The 20,621-nt window shown below is 44.5% G+C and overlaps 1 protein-coding gene across 3 annotated transcripts; it reads right to left on the bottom strand.

Annotated features, from left to right (window-relative positions):
- Window positions 1-13,824: 13,824 nt before the first annotated feature.
- On the bottom strand, window positions 13,825-19,344 carry LOC120683565. Of its 3 annotated transcripts, XM_039965649.1 has the most exons (11): window positions 19,176-19,344; window positions 17,531-17,626; window positions 17,172-17,255; window positions 16,477-16,521; window positions 16,269-16,345; window positions 15,990-16,068; window positions 15,745-15,803; window positions 15,527-15,652; window positions 14,335-14,476; window positions 14,009-14,211; window positions 13,825-13,890 (listed from the first exon to the last, which is right to left on the bottom strand). In XM_039965649.1, the coding sequence occupies exons 2-9, from the start codon at window positions 17,613-17,615 to the stop codon at window positions 14,396-14,398; spliced, it is 636 nt and encodes a 211-aa protein (XP_039821583.1). In that variant the 5' UTR covers window positions 17,616-17,626; window positions 19,176-19,344; the 3' UTR covers window positions 13,825-13,890; window positions 14,009-14,211; window positions 14,335-14,395. The 3 variants fall into 3 exon arrangements, with proteins under 3 accessions (XP_039821583.1, XP_039821580.1, XP_039821581.1); XM_039965646.1 differs by lacking the exon at window positions 19,176-19,344 and having other exon boundaries at window positions 17,531-18,239; XM_039965647.1 differs by lacking the exons at window positions 14,335-14,476; window positions 19,176-19,344 and having other exon boundaries at window positions 17,531-18,239.
- Between the last annotated feature and the right edge of the window lie 1,277 nt (window positions 19,345-20,621).

Genomic DNA, 20,621 nt, shown 5'->3' on the forward strand with positions numbered 1-20,621 from the left:
CATATGGCGAACATACCGGAGGTGCCTGACAAGCTTCTAATTCGCGGATGTGCTCAAGGTGAAAATAGATGCATGGTAGTGTTCGTTAGATGATTTGGAGCAGCATGACGGACGGAAGGACCAATGGACCCTCTTTGTTCACTTGCTTGTGTCTGAAGCCTTGGTACATAGCTAGCGTTTATTTGTAGCCATGTTTTTATTATACACAAAGGCAAGCAAGAAGCTGAGCTGACACACCATTCGAAGTGCGTCGCAGGTCCGGCCGGCAATGCAAAAGTTTGCAGTCATATACTTGGTGATCACGGCGGTGGCCACCACGGCCGAGATGCCGGCTCCTCCGGTAGCACTGCCCCGCTGCCCGACCAGCTGCGGGGACGTGAGCCTGACTTACCCGTTAGGCATCGGCGAGGGGTGCTTCCACTCGACCGGGTTCAACCTCACCTGCGACGTCACGCAGGGGTTGCCGAGGCTGCTCCTCGGCACCGACGGCTCGTTCCGTGTCACCCACATCTCCCTCCAGGACGCCACGGTGAGCGTCAGAGCCAAGCCTATCGCGGCCCTGGACGGCCATGTGGTTGCCTGGGGTGAGGGCCTCGGCACAGGCGGCCCCATGAGCTTGTCGTACGAGCGCAACGAGTTCACCTTGATGCGCCTCGCTGTGCAACAAGGAGGGTCCTCCTCTGTACTTCTGGGATGTCCCACGGGAGAAATGCTGCGGCTTGGGCTGCTGCGAGGCGCCCATCACCATGGGTCGCTCGTCCTACGCCGTGCGGCTCAGGTGGCTGAATTATCCCGAGCACGACCACGACCGAGAAAGGCTGGTTCCAGGCGCGCATGGTGGGAATCACTGGTCCCTTCTCGATCTCGTCATGGTTCTTCGGAATTAAGGAGCACAACATCACGGCGCCGGTGGTGCTGGACTGGGCAGTCCCGTGGCCGTTGCCACTGCAAGGACCAGGTGGTTGGACCTGCTCGTCGGGGGATGCCACCGGCGGGTTGTGCCGTAGTAGCAACAGCTACTGCGTCGACGAGGCAAGTTCCAACAGCACCCGAAAGGGCTACGTATGCAAGTGCCAAATTGAGTATCAAGGGAACCCCTACATTAGAGGCGGATGCCAAGTGTTGACAGCCAAATTTGGCATATGCTGAGGCCGACCGGTCTGACCGGTCGGGCCGGCCGGTCAGACCGGTCGGGTCTGTACAGTCCGAGTAGAATTAGGTTTTTTGTAAAGAGTCCTCATGTAATCCTACTCGTGAAGGGGTACGTCTTCCCTGGCCTATAAATATAAAGGCTAAGGCCGATTGAGGTTATTCCCAATCGAATCAATACAAAAAATTGCATTACTTTTATCTCTCAAACCCTATTCTTTTCCAATCCTAAATTGCTTTCTTCCTTCGTCCCGGCGGCGTTTGAAGACGTTCTGAGTGGCCTGCCGACCTCAGAGCAACCCTACGATCACGAGCTCCGACGGGGTCCCTCCCGAGCTCGCTGTTCTAGGTCTTCGCGAGTTCCCTGCTTGCACCGGTCAGACCGGTCGGCGAAACCGGTCAGACCGGTCTGCCCAGGGTTTTTCGCTGTGTTGATCGTTTTGACGATCGTCGTGTGTTCTAGCGTACTCGAGTGTGTTGGCGTGATTCTGTGTCAACACACTTTTTGGCGACTCCGCTGGGGATCAGATTAATCTGGTTTCAAAAAAACGATCTAGTCTAGATTCTCCAAGAAGATGGGTACTCATGGTGAAGTCCACAACGACAACATCATCAAGGCGACCATGGAGGAGCTCACTGAAGAGGAGCGCAAGGCCTACCTCATTGCTGAAGAGCACCTGAAGGAGCAGTTTCTTCAGGGATTCAAGAAGGAGCGAGGAGGCCTAGTCAAGAGGGTCGGGGAATTCGTGATGCCAGCGTTCAAGTTAAACCAAGACAAGGTTGAGGTACTTCCTAATGATCCCTCTGAATTAGTGAGGCAGTTCTCTCTCATGGTAGATTCGAAAATATCTGCTGCGCAAGTAGCTTCGGGAGAGACTCTTGCTGGGCTTAATGATGAAATTGCAGCACTCAAAAAAGGTAAAACTGTCGAGGGTGGCGCTCAATTCACGGAATTAGATTCGGCTGGCACATCTTTTACCCAAGATCAATTCTATGGGATGCCGCCGAACTCGTTTCCAGGGCAATCTCCGTTGCCATCCACTGTTCATGCGCCACCGGTCCCACCGGTCACCTCGACCGGTTAGACCAGTGCAGGCGGTCAGACCGGTTACTCGACCGGTCAGACCGGTATGACAGGACAGCGACTAGTGCCCTCTATACCGTACACGTCTAACCCTAGTTCGGCCGTCCCTAGCCGAACTAATGAGATGGTGATGTATACAGGGCCTCATGCTACGTCACAGCAGGGATCTGGACCTCATCGAGGGCCGATTTCTAACGCTAACATGGCTTACTCCGGTCCTACCATGCAACGTGTTTCAACTTCTCTGAATACTTCGGCCAGTGGTGCTTATCAGGCCGATTTTAGTAGATTTAAAGAAGATTTAGCCGGATTACTTAAATCTAAACTTGGGATTGATATGGGTGGGTCGCGTTTATATCAAAAGCCATATCCTCCTGAGTTTGATTTTATTTCATATCCTATTGGTTGGCGTATTCCCGAGTTTGTCAAATTCAATGGTGAAGATTCTCGTACGACTTGGGAGCATGTTAGCCAATATGTCTTGCAATTGGGAGAAGCGGGTCTTAATGATGCCTTGTGGGTTCGTTTGTTTTCTTTGTCTTTGACTGGAACCGCTTTCTCTTGGTTTTCCTCACTTGCGCCGGGATCTATTTTAAATTGGAATCAATTAGAGCGCAAATTTCATGATCACTTCTATAGTGGGGAAGCCGAAGTTCGATTGCTAGACTTGACATCGATTAAACAAACTCGAGATGAAACAGTTTTGGATTACTTTCAAAGATTTAAAGCTTTGAAAAATCGGTGTTTTAATTCATCTCTTTCAGAAAAGGATTTGGCGGATTTAGCGTTTAATGGCTTGCGTTCTTACTTGAAGGAAAAACTTGAAGGTTTTGATTACATTACGGTTAATCATTTGCAAATACGAGCTATTGGCACCGAATTTAAGTATAAAAATCTTAAAGATACTTTCAAACCTTATCGGTCCAACACACATGTTCTTGATCCTGATTCGGATGGTTCGGACGATGATAGTAAGGAAGTATATGCCGCTGAATTTGTTTGGCCATCAAAGACCAAACCCGGTTCGGTTCCGTCTCTCTAGCCGATTCAAAAGAATCGGCAAGAGGAGCCGAAATTTACTTTTGATGTTTCTAAGTGTGATCGGATTTTTGATGAATTGCTTAAGAATGGTAACATCCAATTGTCACATGCTATTCCATCTCCCGATGAACTTAGACGACATGCATATTGTAAGTGGCATAACTCTACATCTCATGCTACTAATGATTGTAATGTTTTTCGTCGACAGGTACAATCGACCATTAATGAGGGACGATTGGTACTTTCTGAGATGCAAATTGACAAAGCTCATTTCCCTGTTCATACACTGGAATTGAACAATCCAAAGGTGCTCATTCGGCCGGAACAAGCCGAAGGAGCTAAGGGGAAGCATGTTGTCATCGGTGATCCAAGACCGATGGATACAAGTGATAAAATCCTTGCTCGTGAAGTTGTCAAAGAGAAAACTGATGATGGCAAGGATACTTTGAAGATCATTGTCAGAAATCCCAGACTCGGGGGGCATAGGAAGTTCTCCACCAGAAAACTGTTCTGCTGATCAGGCAGGACCGGTCAGACCGGTGTCTGCGACCGGTCAGACCGCCCTGGTGACCGTCCCCGGACCTTCAAGATGAAACATCCGGAAGTGGGTACTTGGAAGACCAACGAAGTGAAGGTGTAGGGAAGAACTGCTAATCAAAAGCCCACCTTCAACTAGTTGTTGAACAAGTATACAAAGGCCGTTCAAAACGATCGGCCGTTAAAAAAGAGACCGCGTTCACCACCGCGTCAAAATCGTCCAGCGTCCCCAAGGAGGGCATCCAGCAGGCGCAGAGGTGGTGTTGTCACGTTATATCCTCCTCAGAAGATGTATGCTACCATGCCGTGGATGCCACCGGCTTCAAATGCAACAAATCCGGCATGGGAGCACGGGGGGATATGGATGCAGTGTTTCCCGATGCCTTATCCTCCACATTATCAAGGGGAAAGCTCCAGGATGCCAGTGCATGACCAATTGGGACCACGTCAATCCGGTCCAGGGCAGCAGGTTGCACCGGTCAGACCGGTACACACTGACCGGTCAGACCGGTTTCATTAGAAGCCGGGTCAAGCTCCTGTTCCAAGGTTTGAGTATCGCGTCAAAGAAAAGAGGGGGGAGCAGAAGACCGTGGTTGATTCAGAAAAGCCCAAAGCCGATGTTATTCAAATCGGTGAAATCGAAGTGCCCATAAGAGATACGGGCAAGAGACCGATGGATGTAGATACATCGGTTGATGTTCCTTCACAAAAGCCGGTCATGTCCAATGATCATGAGGCTGGTAGCAGCAAGGGTGCAGCGGATAAGTACCATCAGCCTAGATGGTGCCCTTCGGGATTAACTCATACTCAAAAAAGGAAATTGCAGCGCCTCCGCAACAAAGAAAAGAAGGAACAGGAGAAGGAGAAGATGAGGGATGAGGAATTCAATAGATACAGGCCTATGTTCCCTCAAAGCAAGGTGTGGAAAGTTAAGACAGCTGATCTGCCAGACAGACCGGTCGGACCACCACAGCCGACCGGTCAGACCGGTCAGGAGGACCGGTCAGACCGCTCTGATCAACCGGTCAGACCGGTCGAGCCCAGTGCAGAAGCAACAGCCGAATCAATGCCGCCCGTTTCGGTTTCTTCTATTGATGAAGCCCCAGTAGTTCCTCCGACAGCTGAAAACGAGGAATTGGTAGACTATGAAGTGTCTTCAGAGTGCACCAATATGGAGATCAATGTGGTGCACTTATCTTCGGATTACTTCGTGGTTCTGGAGGAGGATTTGGCTCATCTTTAGTTCGGGCCCCATGAGGCTGTGTTCCAGAAGCCAAGCGAGAAAGACAATCATCTGAAGGCTCTTTATATGAGGGGACACATCAACGGGAAGCCGGTGACTCGCATGCTAATAGATGGTGGGGCCATTGTAAATCTTATGCCCTACTCGTTGTACAAAAGGCTTGGTGGCCAAGACGAAGACCTGATCAAGACGAACATGACCGTTAGTGGTGTTGGAGGGAGCGGAGCCCCTTAGCGCCAAAGGAGTTGCTTCCATGGAGCTCACCATTGGAAGTAAGACGCTTGCTACAGCTTTCTTCGTCGCGGAAGTGCAAGGTAATTACAATTTGATTCTTGGGAGGGATTGGATTCATGCAAATCAGTGTGTTCCTTCTACCTTGCATCAGTTTCTTGTTCAGTGGATCGGCGATGAGGTTGAGATTGTCCATGGGGACACTTCATCCTTTGTTGCTTTAGCCGATTCAGATTCCATTAGTGCACATGACAACGTCAAGTGTTTATCGGGCGTGGACCTGTCCGATTATGATTTGATCAGTTGCACTAAGGATGGTTTTGTTTCTGCTGTACTAAAGCCGATGGATAATCGGCTAAATCATTTAATATAAATCAGATGAGTACAACAGAAGCTCCAGAAGAGACCGGTCAGACCGCCCGTGCCGACCAGTCAGACCGGTCCTGTCCTGTTTGGCGCACAGGGCCGACCGGTCAGACCGGACACCCCGATCGGTCAGACCGGTCCAACGCAGAATGGCTGCTGCAGAGGCTAGATCAATATCGGGCGCGCACGAACGATATGTGTGAAGCCATTGAAGATTCTGATGATCTAGATAAGCTGGGTCAAGGGTTTACATCGGCCGATCCTTTAGAAAAGGTAGACATTGGTGATGGAACTATTCCTAGGCCGACTTTTGTAAACAAAAATTTATCGGCTGAATATAAAGCCGATTTAGTTAATTTATTGAAGGAATATGTTGATTGTTTTGCTTGGGAGTATCATGAAATGCCTGGTTTGAGTCGTGATCTTGTTGAGCATCGTTTACCAATTAAAGTCTGTTTTAGACCTTATAAACAACCGGTTAGGCGTTTCAATCCCATTATTTATGACCGAATTAAAACTGAAATTAATCGTTTACTTGATGCTGGATTTATTCGGTCTTGTCGTGCTGATTGGATCTCTAATATTGTGCCCGTTGAGAAAAAGGATTCGGGAAAAATTAGAGTATGCATTGATTTTAGAGATCTTAATAAAGCTACTCCCAAGGATGAATATCCTATGCCTATAGCCGATATGTTGATCAACGAAGCTTCCGGGCATCGTGTCATTAGTTTTCTTGATGGTAACGCCAGTTACAATCAAATATTCATGGCCGAAGAAGATGTATCTAAAACGGCCTTTAGATGTCCGAGATTTGTTGGTTCATTTGAGTGGGTGGTTATGACTTTTGGTTTAAAAAATGTGGGTGCTACTTATCAAAGAGCTATGAATTTAATCTTCCATGATTTGATTGGTGTCATCTTGGAAGTGTATATTGATAATATTGTCATTAAATCGGCCAGTTTAGATCATCATTTAGCCGATTTAAGAATTGCTCTTGAAAGGATGCGCCGGTATGGTTTAAAGATGAATCCACTCAAATGTGCTTTTGGTGTATCGGCTGGAAAGTTTCTTGGCTTCATTATTCATGAAAAGGGAATAGAGATTGATCGTAAGAGAGTTGAAGCCATGAAGAAAGTTGGAGCCCTTACATGCAAGAAAGATTTACACAAATTCTTGGGCAAGGTAAATTTCTTGAGAAGATTTATATCTAACTTGTCCGGGAAGATCGATGCTTTTATTCTCATTCTTCGGTTAAAAGATGAAACCGAATTTACTTGGGGGGCAAAACAGCAAGAAGTATTAGAGAAGATCAAGATTTATTTATCTTCACCACCTGTACTCAAAGCACCTAAGAGAGGAGTACCTTTCAGACTTTATGTGGCTGCTGAAGACAAGGTTATTGGGACTGTTTTGACTCAAGAGACCGAAGGGAAGGAATATATTATTACATATTTAAGCCGACGACTTATTGATGCGGAGACGAGGTATACATTTATTGAGAAGTTATGTTTGTCTCTTTATTATGCTTGTACCAAATTGAGACATTATCTATTATCTAGTACTTGCATAGTAGTATGTTAAACCGATGTGATCAAACATATGTTACAGAAACCGATTTTGAGTGGTAGAATCGGTAAGTGGGCTTATGCTTTGGTTGAGTATGATTTGGTTTGTGAACCTTTAAAATCTATGAGAGGCCAAATTGTAGCGGATTTTATTGTTGAGCATCGAATTAATGATGAGCATGATTTAGAAGTCGGCTATATTATTTGCACACCGTGGAAGTTGTACTTTGATGGATCGGTTTCTGATGATGGTCAAGGGATTGGTGCTGTTCTTATTTCTCCGAATGGTGCTGATTTTGAATTTTCAAACCGATTGGAAGAAGAGTGCACAAATAACCAAGTTGAATATGAGGCTCTTCTATTTGGCTTGGAATTCTTGCAATCCATGGGCGTGAAGCATGTTGAAGCCTTTAGAGATTCTCTTCTGGTGGTGCAACAAGTATCTAAGGTATGCCAGTGTTATAATGGTTCTCTAAATGTATATCTTGATAAATGCCTCGATATTATTTCCTCTTTCGATGAATTTATTATCAATCATATTCCGAGGGAGGATAATGGAAAGGCAAATACTCTGGCGCAACAAGCATCTGGCTATAATGTTACGAAAAAATATTTCAACATTCGCAAGCCGATGCAAACGAAAGCCGAGTGTCTGGTTCTGGACGCACCGGTCCGACCGGTCAGCGACACCGGTCTGACTGCCCAGACCGGTCAAACCGGTCCAGAGACCGGTCTGACCGGTGATGCTGTTGCTAGTTCTAATTCGGCCAAAAAAGATGATTTAATTGTCTCAGCCGAAGCCCAGGATTGGAGAGTTCCTCTTATGTCGTATTTGAGAAATCCTGGTCGTGGCGCAGAGAGGAATATTCGGCGTTTGGCTTTCAAGTATGTTTTAATTGACGATGAACTTTATCGTCGGACTGCCGAAGATTTGCTCCTCAAATGTTTAGACTCGGATCAGGCTCGGATTGCTATGGGTGAGGTTCATGAAGGTATTTGTGGTACTCATCAATCAGCTCCAAAGATGAAGTGGTTACTTAGAAGAGCCAGTTTTTATTAGCCCACCATGCTATCCGATTGTTTCAAGTACTATAAAGGATGTGAAGAATGTCAGCGGTTTGGTGATTTGCAATTGGTGCCTACTGCGTTGATGCATCCTATTATTAAACCATGGCCGTTCCGAGGTTGGGGGTTGGACTTCATTGGACAAATTAATCCTCCATCTTCAAAGGGGCATAGCTTCGTGTTGGTTGCTACGGATTATTTCACTAAATGGACCGAAGCGGTTCCTTTGAAGAATATGACGCATAAAGAGGTAATTGAGTTTATTACTGAGCATATTATTCATAGATTCGGCATTCCACAAACTTTGACAACGGATCAAAGTACTTCATTTATATCAAAAGAGGTGCGTGCCTTTGCCGAATCTTACAAAATTAAATTGCTCAATTCCTCTCCATATTATGCTCAGGCCAACGGGCAGGCCGAGTCTAGTAATAAGATTTTGATCAAACTTGTCAAGAAGAAGATAGAAGAAAATCCTAGAAGGTGGCATGAAGTGTTATCCGAAGCATTATGGGCTCATCGTATATCTAGACATGGTGCTACTAAGGTTACTCCTTTTGAGCTTGTGTATGGTCAAGAGGCCGTTTTACTCGTTGAGGTAAATCTGGACGCATATAGATTAGCAAAACAAAATGACCTCTCCGCTGTTGATTATCATGATATGATGATGGATAATATTGATGAGGTGACCGACAAGCGTTTGAAGGCTTTGAAGGAAATTGAGAAGGACAAGCTTCGGGTGGCTAGAGCCTACAACAAGAAGGTAAAACTTAAATCTTTTCAGGTTGGAGATTTGGTTTCGAAGACAATTTTGCCTCTTGGGATGAAAAGCAACAAGTTTGGCAAATGCTCGCCAAGTTGGGAGGGTCCCTACAAGATTATCAAGGTTATCTCCGGTAATTTATATATGATGGAGACGATGCAAGGTGAGCGTCTACCTAGAGCTATCAACGGGAGGTACTTGAAGAAATTTTATCCTAGCATATGGCAAAGTGCATGAAGACAAAGACGGCCGGTATTATATATCGCCCTTAGTTTTGTTTTAGGACTTGTATGCTCTGTGTAAAACATGTACATCAGGATATTTCTTGCTTTTTGGCTTGTGAAACTGACCAAAAAGCAGGGGGGGCATATGTTGACAGCCAAATTTGGCATATGCTGAGGCCGGCTGGTCAGACCGGTCGGGTCTGTACAGTCCGAGTAGAATTAGGTTTTTTGTAAAGAGTCCTCATGTAATCCTACTCGTGAAGGGGTACGTCTTCCCCGGCCTATAAATATAAAGGCTAAGGCCGATTGAGGTTATTCCCAATCGAATCAATACAAAAAATTGCATTACTTTTATCTCTCAAACCCTATCCTTTTCCAACCCTAGATTGCTTTCTTCCTTCGTCCCGGCGGCGTTTGAAAACATTCTGAGTGGCCTGCCGACCTCAAAGCAACCCTACGATCACGAGCTCCGACAGGGTCCCTCCCGAGCTCGCTGTTATAGGTCTTCGCGAGTTCCCTGCTTGCACCGGTCAGACCGGTCGGCGAAACCGGTCAAACCGGTCCGCCCAGGGTTTTTCGCTGTGTTGATCGTTTTGACGATCATCGCGCGTTCTAGCGTACTCGAGTGTGTTGGCGCGATTCTGTGTCAACACCAAGGTTCATCTCTGTTTGCTTGTTTTTGTATAGAATGATATATGCAGATATCTGTGCTTCCAATTATGTCTAATTCGATCGTTTTTCTTATGTATTGTATATTGTTCCTGCTGCGTATACGCCAGATATCGATAAGTGCAGGCTTCCAGGCAAGTGCTATGGTAGTTGTACAAACACACCTGGTGGATATCTGTGCAGGTGCCCACGGGGAACACAGGGTGACGCATACAAAAGAAATGGTTGCTCCTACTCTGTAGGTATTTTCTAAAAACTGTGTCACCTTTATCTCATGAGTCATGATGACTAGTTCTGGGACGCTAGCTAAGGGATAATATAGTTATTACTACGAAACATATATAGAGGTTATTTAGTTTAATTTTGAAACATTAAGAAAGTGTAGTCACTACGAGGAAACTTAAAAGGTAAAACTCACTGTAAAGACTGTTTGTTAATTTGTATCAAAATTCTGTGTCAATGAGGCAGCAATGTACCAGTTGGGTATAATTTTTTTCCATGTGTTCGGTTAAGTTGTCAAGTCTGTGTATATGATGGCATGTGTTAGTTTACCTGCACGTATATGCACGTGTTCATACCCGGTTAAATGAAAATAAAATCTACTCATCCCACAGGGGCCTGCATTTATAGGGGGCAAAGGGATGATAATTTCCAATAAAAAATTGCCACGATTGCAACAAAAATGCATATGAATACTATTGCCACTATTGCCACATTTTCTAACTGTTGCTACATTTTTGTATTCATTCTTACTATGAATAGAGAGGATATATATAAAAGTAGATACTATTAGCAAAATAACCAACAAAAATTGCTCTAGTTTAGTGGTAAAGGATTGTATTTCTTTAGGTCAAAGGTTCAAAGCCAACTAGTAGCTAGCAACTTTTATAGTTTTTACTTCTAATTTTTTTCATAAAAATATATATTGTTGCAAGAATAGTTTATTGCCATCATTTACAAAAATGACGGTTAGCACTTTTATTGCCACGATCATGTTTGTTGTAATTGTTACCAATTGTTATTGCCATATTAACAGATCATTACCACGATATTGATCATTGCAAATACTATCTAATGTAATGTTTCATCGCATGGTAATTAGCATAGCTAATTGTTCTTGGCCCAATCTTTTAACCACGCAAGTACTTGCCGATAGTTTTTATTTCAACGATTTTTCTACTAATTCCTAAGCCGATGGTAGATATCACCATGATTTAGGCTCCATTTCAATGATTTTTCACCATTGCAAAAAGGCCAAATTTCTACTAGTGATTGACGCGAATGGTTACTATTTTCTTGTATGACACTTTTCACGTTTTATTTCCAGGTCTCAGTATGGTCTTAGGAATTAGTAGTGCTGGAGGTCTCCTTCTATTGGTTCTTGGTGTTGTATTTTTGAAGCAAAAATTTGAGGCACAAAGAAAGAAAAATCTCAGACAAAGATGCTTCAATCAAAATCGGGGTCGATTGCTTATACAAATGCTATCTCAGAGGGCAGATATTGCTGAAAGGATCATCACTTTAGACGAGATAGAGAAAGCCACCAACAATTTTGATAGGGCTCGAGAGCTTGGTGGTGGAGGGCATGGCACTGTATATAAGGGAATCTTATCTAGCCACCATGTTGTGGCTATTAAGCGATCAAAGATCATCATAAAAAGGGAAATCAACGAGTTCATTAATGAGGTTGCAATCCTCTCGCAGGTCAACCACAGAAATATTGTGAAACTTATTGGATGTTGCCTTGAGACAGAAGTTCCACTACTAGTGTACGAGTTCATTTCAAATGGTACCCTTTACAGTCATCTTCATGTCAGTAATGGAATATCAATATCTTGGGATTATAGGCTAAGGATTGCAGTTCAAACTGCAAGAGCCCTCGCATATCTTCATTCATCTATTTCAGTGCCAATCTTCCATAGAGATATAAAGTCATCCAATATACTTCTCGATGACAATTTGACCGCGAAGTTGACAGACTTTGGAGCTTCAAGGTTTATTCCAGTTGACCAAACAGGGGTAGACACAGTTGTACAAGGAACATTAGGCTATTTAGATCCTATGTATTATAGCACCGGACACTTCAGTGATAAAAGTGATGTCTACAGCTTTGGTGTGCTTCTTATCGAGTTACTTACACGGAAGAAGCCAGCTTCATACAGATCACTGGAAGGCTTTGGTCTTGTCAAACAATTTTGCAATCTACTATTAGAAGGAAACTTAAGTCATGTACTAGATTCACAAGTTGTTGATGAGGGGGGCAGAGAAGTGGATGATGTTGCCAAACTGGCAACACAATGCGTAGAGTTAAGATGCCAAGATCGTCCAACTATGAGACAAGTTGAGATGAAACTTGAAGGAATTCAGTCATCAAAGGAGACAGATTCGACAGACAGAGAGAAAGGGATATTAGAGGTGAACTGCATCCAGGAGAATCTTACATCTGTGGAACGGACAGATACAGAGCAAAGAGACTTGTATAATTATAGTATGGAGGAGGAAGAACCCTTTTTGCCATCAAGCTATCTTCAGAGCTAGATTTGTGTTCAATTTAGCCAACCCAAACCAGTTCTTAATTGTTTTGTGTGTTGGATTAATGATGAAATTGGGATGCATTTTGCCATCCATGCATCATGGTCTCTGGTAGGAGTCAATTAGCTGTGAGTTCAATTAATAGAGAACTATGAAAAGTTTCTAATTCTTTACACAAATTCCTATACTTGATTTGTGTGCAGTGTCCTTGAAAGACTCTTGAAATGGCCAGAAATCCTCCATTCACTAAAGTTGTAACTCAAGACACACTTTTGGATTTGTACGCTAGTTGTTACTTATCACACTACTAGAAAGAACTTCATACTCGCTGTTGACTTCTTTTTTTTTCTCAGGAACACCACCAAATGTTGGTTTTGTGTACAGCACTCTACCACTCTCCACTCTTTCATTTAGTCTTATGGACACGGGCAAAATCTGGTTTTATGTGATTCACATCGCCCCACTAAATTAAGTCTTTTCCATCCTGGGGAGTGGGAGAATGTCTTGTAAAGATTCTGAAATAACCCTGATTGTATTACGCACCAAAATGAGGCACAAAACAACCTTGGAGAAGCAAAATGTTATTTTTTAAATAATATTAAATGTACATATATAATATTTTCTTATACAACTTAACATGTCACTAGCAGATGCCCATGTGCGGCACGCACATGTATTAAAAAATTCAGAAAATAAAAAATTTATATTATAGTTAAATTTTATATGTGGCAATGATATATTTTTTAAAGAAGAAGCGAATGAATATTTACAAAAGAAAGAGCCTAGCTTGGTGCACTTCTACTGGAAATGTGCGGTCCTCTCACAGAAAGTTCAGAACCCTTGTGCATTTATCGCCCTGAATTCATACATCATGTTTTTGATGCCCTGCCCAAAATGTTTTGCTAATGACATCAAATCAATTTACCCATAAATGTTTTGCTAGCGGCAAATTCCACTTTGTTATGATGCGTGTACACGTCAAGTTTGGGTATTTAAAAATTCAAGATGCAAAGCAAAATGGTTGTTTTATACCAAAATGGGTATACCTTTAAATACTATAGTAGGGTGTACGTGTGGCATGCACATGTTTAAATAATAATGTTGCGAAAAAATAACTACACTAAATTTTAGTTACAACAAGAACTTTTAAGAAACTATATATAGAGAAAGCCGTCACCCAGAACTCAGTCTTTACCCTAAAAGACAATAATCTGGTCAACATGCGAAATTGGGCTACAACTTAATCAAAAGATATTATTATACTTATATCTAAACAGAACCACAATTTTTTTTACTTATAAGGAATCAAGTACCACAGGAAAAAAATGCATGGTAAATAAACATCTATATTTCTGGCTTTTTCTTTGCTTGTTCTGAACCAAACCGTTTCCTCTGGCAGTTTCAGACAACATCCCAAGTGTCTGTGTAGAGAAGTTCAGATCAATAATCACAGAGCATAAAAGGTTATGGTTTCAAGGAACTCAATTAGTTAAAAGGTACTGCACAACCAATAAAAAAAGTTCATCTGGCAAAAAGTACCTTTCTTTTCACAAGGTTGTCCGAATGATCCAACAATTGAGTAGTTCCTCTGAAATATGTTGAAGCACTCATCCACCCTGTAATCGTTTTGAGTACTGTATTTCCAGACGCTCTGAGTTCTTTTATAGTATCAGAAGAAAAATCTTTTTTTTAGTATACACAGTAAGCATGACAACTTCCTCCATAAGTGCTCCAAGAGAACCCTATACAGTGAAATACTGAAATGAATACGACAATAAATATTTACAAACTAAGCTCCTAGAGTGAAATAGAACATAGCATAGATTAACGCATTAAAAGAGCAGCAGTTTGGACAAATGAGCAACCTGGATAAAATTAGTAGACTCATCAGATTGAAGTTCAGAAATCAACTTTGTATCTTGCAACTTAGACAGAAGGAACCTCATTGCCAAATGTAGCATTAGATGTCCTTGCTTCCCATGCACCCTGATTTCTTTTAGTAGCATACTGAAACAAGGAAACCATAATTTATAGGAATATTGGTCAGTAACATTGACAGCCTATCCATATTCCCACTCGTGTGACAAAGCACTCTAGGCCACGCATCCCCCAGCCGGCAAGCTAGGCAGACGAGCGAGGCCGGGACAGCGCCTCCGAGGGCAACGGCGTCGAGGGCGAACGCGGAGGCGAGGCTGGGATATATATATGGAACACAGTAGGTGATTAAAAATTTAAATAATTAAAAAATTCCCAAACAGTCAGTAAGGTGCCATCAGGGAAAATTGAGATAGTTAAAATAAAATAATTAAACAAAATAGAGCATGAATTGAACTTTGCTTGACATCTGAATTCTGAGAAAACATGAAGCTTATATTTTTTTTCAACAATAATTAGCCATCCCAAAAAAATAGAAATAAGCACCCTAAGATGGTCATAAAAATTTCTCGCTTATATTAATCAGCATTTCAACTGTTAACAACTCAATGCTGCATACCCATTTTCACACTTGAATCAAGCAATGTCTATTATTGTTTTTCCAAATGGTAATCTATGACAAGTTCAAAAGTCCAAGCTATCCTCAGTTTTAATTGTCAGCTTTTGAGAAAGCACCTTCACATTTTGTCTCATACCATATACCCAAAAGGGTTTATTTGACATACGGTGCAGAGTTAAATGCAAAACACTAAGCTTCAAGAGCTGAACTTTCTTACTGTATATTACTAAGCTTCATAACAGTGAGGGAAGCTTACCATCTGTTTCATATTTTTCAGAGCAATTAACTGCTTTTCAGTGGCTTGATCTTTCAGAGAAATGAACAAACCAACTTTTTAGCACACTAACCACGCAAAAACAATCATGATGGGAAAAAGTGTATATATGAGGGTAGAAGCCCAAAGACATTTTATTGGATTACTGCTCTCTGATCAGATTAGGCTCAGATTGCCTCTTAAGAAAATACCCACTACCTAATACTTTTTTCAAATCTCAATGAAGCCTCATATGATTAATACTTTCTACAAATTTCAATGAAGCCCATTGTCTTAGAAAATGAATTACCAATTTGGATTGACTGGAGTCTGCAACCGACAGAAGATAAACCCCGCAATTCCTGCCATCACGCACGGAACAAAAGAAGTCTGTGTAGCCTCCAACAATGATTGGGTGGACCATCTCTATATCACTTTGCATTATCAAAACAGAGCATTAGTGATCTGGTCAATGATCCTGTTGCTAGCTGCAGAATTTCTAAAACAAGGCAGACTCATGAAGCTCACCATTGGAACGATACACTTGTTCCTGAGGGCCTTGTTGTCAGGCAAGACTGGCTCAGCAGCTGCAAAGCAACACCAGAAGAAAAGTGAGAATAAGTACCATCCTGAATTGGTATTTTGCAGTGAACAAACAAGCACTTTTAAAAAAAAATCTTGACAGGATCCCACGTATTATCACAAAACTGCTGATTTTATAAAAAAATTGTAGACCAATGGTGGCAGAAAGAAGCAGGAATAAGAAAAGAAACCTGATAGAATATTCTGGAGCGTGGCGCATGCCTCCTTCCACACCGACCGGCCCATCCCCGAGAACATGTTGAGCGTCTCCTGCGCAAAGCATCAAGGGTGCTAATTATTTTCTACTCTATGAATCACCAGAGCCAGTCACCACAACCATCTCAATCGCCTGAATCCTCTCAATCCCCGGTTACTCCCACCAACCCCGCTTCCGCGGAGGTAGACCAAGCTGATCAACCCAATCCACCATGGAGCAACCAAATTGAGGGTCCGAGAGCGTAGGAGAGCACCTGGTGGAAGCACGGGCCCGTCGAAGAACCCGGTGTCGGCGACGACAGCGAGGTCAAGCGCCAAGTCTCCGAATTGGCTGTAGAAAGAAACACACAAGATTCATGAAATCAAAATCTCATGTCTCAAAAACAATAGTGAATCGCCACACGACCGATAGTTGAAAAGCTGAATTCAATTAGTAAAATCCAACCACTTATTTGATGATACCTTGTATATCCTCTTGTAGTGATTGTGCACAGCAACAAAGAGCACCTGCACAACCAAGTTGACTGCTAAGTTCATGGCTCACATAGGTACAGCTGAAATTTCATGGAAAGCTTAGGTAGTCTGACTTGTTGCTGCATTACATCAGACATATGCTACTTTACAAACGCCAAACCAAATGCTCATTAGAGACCATAATTTAAATTCTCACATATGAGTAAAATGCTAACTTGACAGCTCAAAATATCTCTATAATTTCCGATCAGCTTGAAAGTTATGATACCTATATTTACGGATCTACCCCTCCCACTTGATATCTTGAACTGAAATTAACTCTTTCTTATTAAAATATCAAAACTTTCTAATGTCTCCTGTCAAATAATCTCATGTTTCGACCACAACAGAGGGACCAAATGACATAAAGTGTAATATGTGCTCTTTCCCGGTTCTTATCAGGAAATTTCGAAAATCAACATGACGATATTTGTACATGCTGCTAGTCATATCATGACGAGTGAAAAATATGGAAACTTCAGATAACAGCTATAACTTGATACCTATATCTCTTTGTTCACTCTCTATTCTCCTTTTCTCAATCTAGTTATAGTTAACCCGACAAAATGCCTTTTATTATTCATTCAATCATGAGAACAATTTATCTACGTGAAGAAATATGCATGTAAGTTCAGAGGAGGTACCATTGACATCAGCAGAAACTCTTTCTTGCTCGAGCAATTGTATTGTGTCTGATTCAATCTGTGGCCTCTTTGTGTTTCTATCATCTTGAAGCGAAGCAGAAATTCCATCACGACTCTATCAGAACTTGTACTGACTACAAAACAAAATGTTTCCACTTTTTGAAGTTTGGATGAGATGAGTGTGCAGCTAGCTGACATATACAAAGATAATGAATTAGACATAGAGATTAGTCATGGAAATTAAAATAGTCATGCTGGAATATGTAGATGCCTGTGATTTATAATTTGCTAGAATTGCCACCAGATAAGCTAATGCTTTATTGTGGAATTACAGAGCTTCACATGCTACATAGTGTCACCTATTGTGGAATTGAGTGGCGGTTGATACTCATTATTCACGGTGTGTTTACCCAGTGCTGGATCCGGCCCTGAGTGCATGGCCATCAGATAAACATCTAAAATTTTGAAGACAGGCATGGCCATCAGATAAAGTTATCATCATTCAGGTTTTACAAGTACTTAAAATATAGGAGGCCCAAATGAGAAATGAGATTAAACAATGGTTATTTTGTTTTGCTATAATAGTGTCAGAAGAAACATAGCAGCGCAATGTCACTCCCAAGTCCCATCTTAGGACATACAATTTTCGACTAACCAAGAAAATGCAAAGATTAAATAAAATATTTCAGCTAACTAATCAAGCAATAACTGAGTGCAAATGTCAAAAACAGATCCTGTAAATAATGAAGCAATGGTTTTCACTTTCCATCAGGCTGTCCTTCATCAAATTTTAACACAACAAATAATAACGATAATAAATAAAGCCAGTTAGAGCAACTCCAACAGTTTGATTTTCCCCTTTCTCCTTTCCACCTTTTCTCGATATAGGGGATTGATGGTGAAAAAAACTGCTCCAACAGTGATTTTTTATCTCCCTTTCCCCTTTATTTTTTCTCAATCCCCAATAACATCTCCCCAATCCCCAATAGAAAGGGGAGATAGCCGCGTCTCCCTTTCCTCGCTTCCTCGTTCCGTCGTCGCCTCCCGCCGGCGGCCGCCCGGACGTACGGCGCGGCCGGGCCGACCAAGCCAGCCAGGCAGACGATTCACCAACCGATTCGGCATTCGTGCCCCGCCGCGCGTGCAAGGCCGTCCGAGGCAACCCCCAGGGGTGGTGCCATGCCAGAAGCCGGATCTGGGGGCACGAGTCACGGCCGCGCGGGTCGCTGGATCGCTCGCCGAGCCGGGTGCCGGAGCCTTGGGCTAGAGGGCGGGTGCGGCAGCGCCTGGCACCACCACCTGCGCGCTGTCGCTCTCACTAGGAACGTCACTTGCGGCGTGCGGCGCCAGCCGCCAGAAGGAGGTGGACGATGGGGAGAAGAATCACCCACGGTTTCACATGCGAGCTTGTGGGATGCCAGACGCCTGCCATTGCCATTGCCCCTGATGCCGTGAGCCCGTGCTGCCGTGATGGCATGCTGCTGGACCGGAAGATGCGTCCTCACCTCTGCATGCCCGCAGGCCTGAGGAGCAGACGAGGGCCGCCCCTGCAGTGACCGACCGGCTGGAGGCGGCGGCCCCGTCGGCGGCTCGCGCCGGGGGCTCCTCGTCATTCTCGGGCGCCGAGGCCGGGGAGTTCCTGCCGGGCGGCGGTGCCCGCAGGCCAGCAATGGGGCGGGAGGAGGGCCAGCCCCAGAGGGGAAAGAAAGAGAAGATGTGACAATGACAGGTTGACCCCACGTGACAGAAAGAGGGAAAGGGGAAAGAGAAAAATCTAACTGCTGGAGTACTTCTCCCCTATAAATTGAAAATAGAAAAAGAGATTTTCCTATATGATGAGAAAGAGAAAAAGGAAAAATAAAACTGTTGGAGTTGCTCTTACGACCTTATGCTGCAATGAAACAGAGAAGCATATCCGGCGCCGGCGCCGCAAAACCTTAATAGAGCAGCACCACGTCAGGGGGGGGGGAGGAATCGAAGCGGCCGCGTGATCGGGGCGCGTACCTGCGGGGGAATCGACGCGCGGCGCCTCAAATTAGGAGATCCGCAACGGCGGAGGCTCGGTCGACGGCGGCGAGCTCCCACGACCCCGCACGCGGCACCGGGAGCTCCTGGGATCGGGGGCGGGCTCCACGTCCACCTCACGCTCGTCCAAGGGGCCGCAGGATCTCGCTCGGAGTTTTGGTGCGATTGGAAGGGAAAGATATGAGGCAGCATGCTGTTGCATGCCAGCAGTCGACCGTTGCACTAGAACACACAGCGACAAAATGAAGCAAAGGGTAACATCAACATCATCTTCCCTGGGCTGCAAAATCTTCTTTTGCAATAGGAAAAGTCCTATTTTTAGAGTGTTTCCTGTTAAAATGGGAGAAATTTCGATATTTGACATCAGATATGCAAGCCTCACACAATTTGACATTAAATTCACGAGCCTTTCAAAATATGACACTGGACGTGCGAATTGTTTCGAAACGGGGAATTTCAGCTCCATTTTCCGATTTCACAAATTACTTTTTTGTTTTCCTTTTACTGGATACCTATTCTACCTGTTTTGCCCCTTACCCAAATGGATTAGATCCAAATGTATCTATATGTGCCTCCCTCTTCTCCCGTGTTCTTCTTCTCAAGCCGCACTTCGAGAAGAAGCTGCGCTCCCAGACGGAGTCATCGGCCACTGCTGCTAGCAGAACAACAGTTTCTGCTACAGCAAACATCAGCTCTCAGTTGATTCCACTCAATGCAGCATCGGCAGGCGCAGGGACTGTCCCTATGCCGCCCCCATTGTACCAGCCGCAGGCGTTTCAACCAGTTGGATCTCCAATTCTGACGGCTCTGAAGTTCACTCCAGAATTGCCGATGGTATCATCGGTGCCGAAAAATCTCTTTGATACACCGCCTGGCTACGCCCAACTTCTTCTCTGTTATACATTTTCAAATGGGCCGGGCATGATGAGTGGCCCGAGTCCCGGCCCTAAAAAGCACGACACTAGCCCGACCCTATGCACGATCGATCGGGCCGCGGGCTGGCCCGACACGATGGGGTGTTAGTGCTTGGGCCGCCACCCCAGCCCATAGTGCCGGCCCGAAGCACGGCACGATAGTGGGCCATGACATTTAGTGGCCTAGCAGCCCACCTCCCCTTACCTCTTCCCCTCCCACATATAAAATCATTAAACTCTAATTTCTACCCTCTCTTCTTACTCCCCACCCCAGGTCCCCAGCCGCCCTCCCTCTCCTCCAATCCTCTGCACGCACACCACCGCCCCTAGCCCGCACCCGCGATGGCCGCCGCCGCCGCCCCCGGCCCGCGCCTGCGACAGCCACATCGTCGCGCCCGCCCCTGTCGTCGCCGCCGCCTCTAGCCCCCATGCGCCCCTGGCCGGGCGCCCCCCTCGGCCGAGCGCCGCCTCCGCCCCCGCGCCCCTGGCTCAGCGACTGCGTCGGCCATCA

This window comes from Panicum virgatum, chromosome 7N (genome assembly GCF_016808335.1).
Source record: "Panicum virgatum strain AP13 chromosome 7N, P.virgatum_v5, whole genome shotgun sequence".
Lineage (NCBI taxonomy): Eukaryota > Viridiplantae > Streptophyta > Magnoliopsida > Poales > Poaceae > Panicum > Panicum virgatum.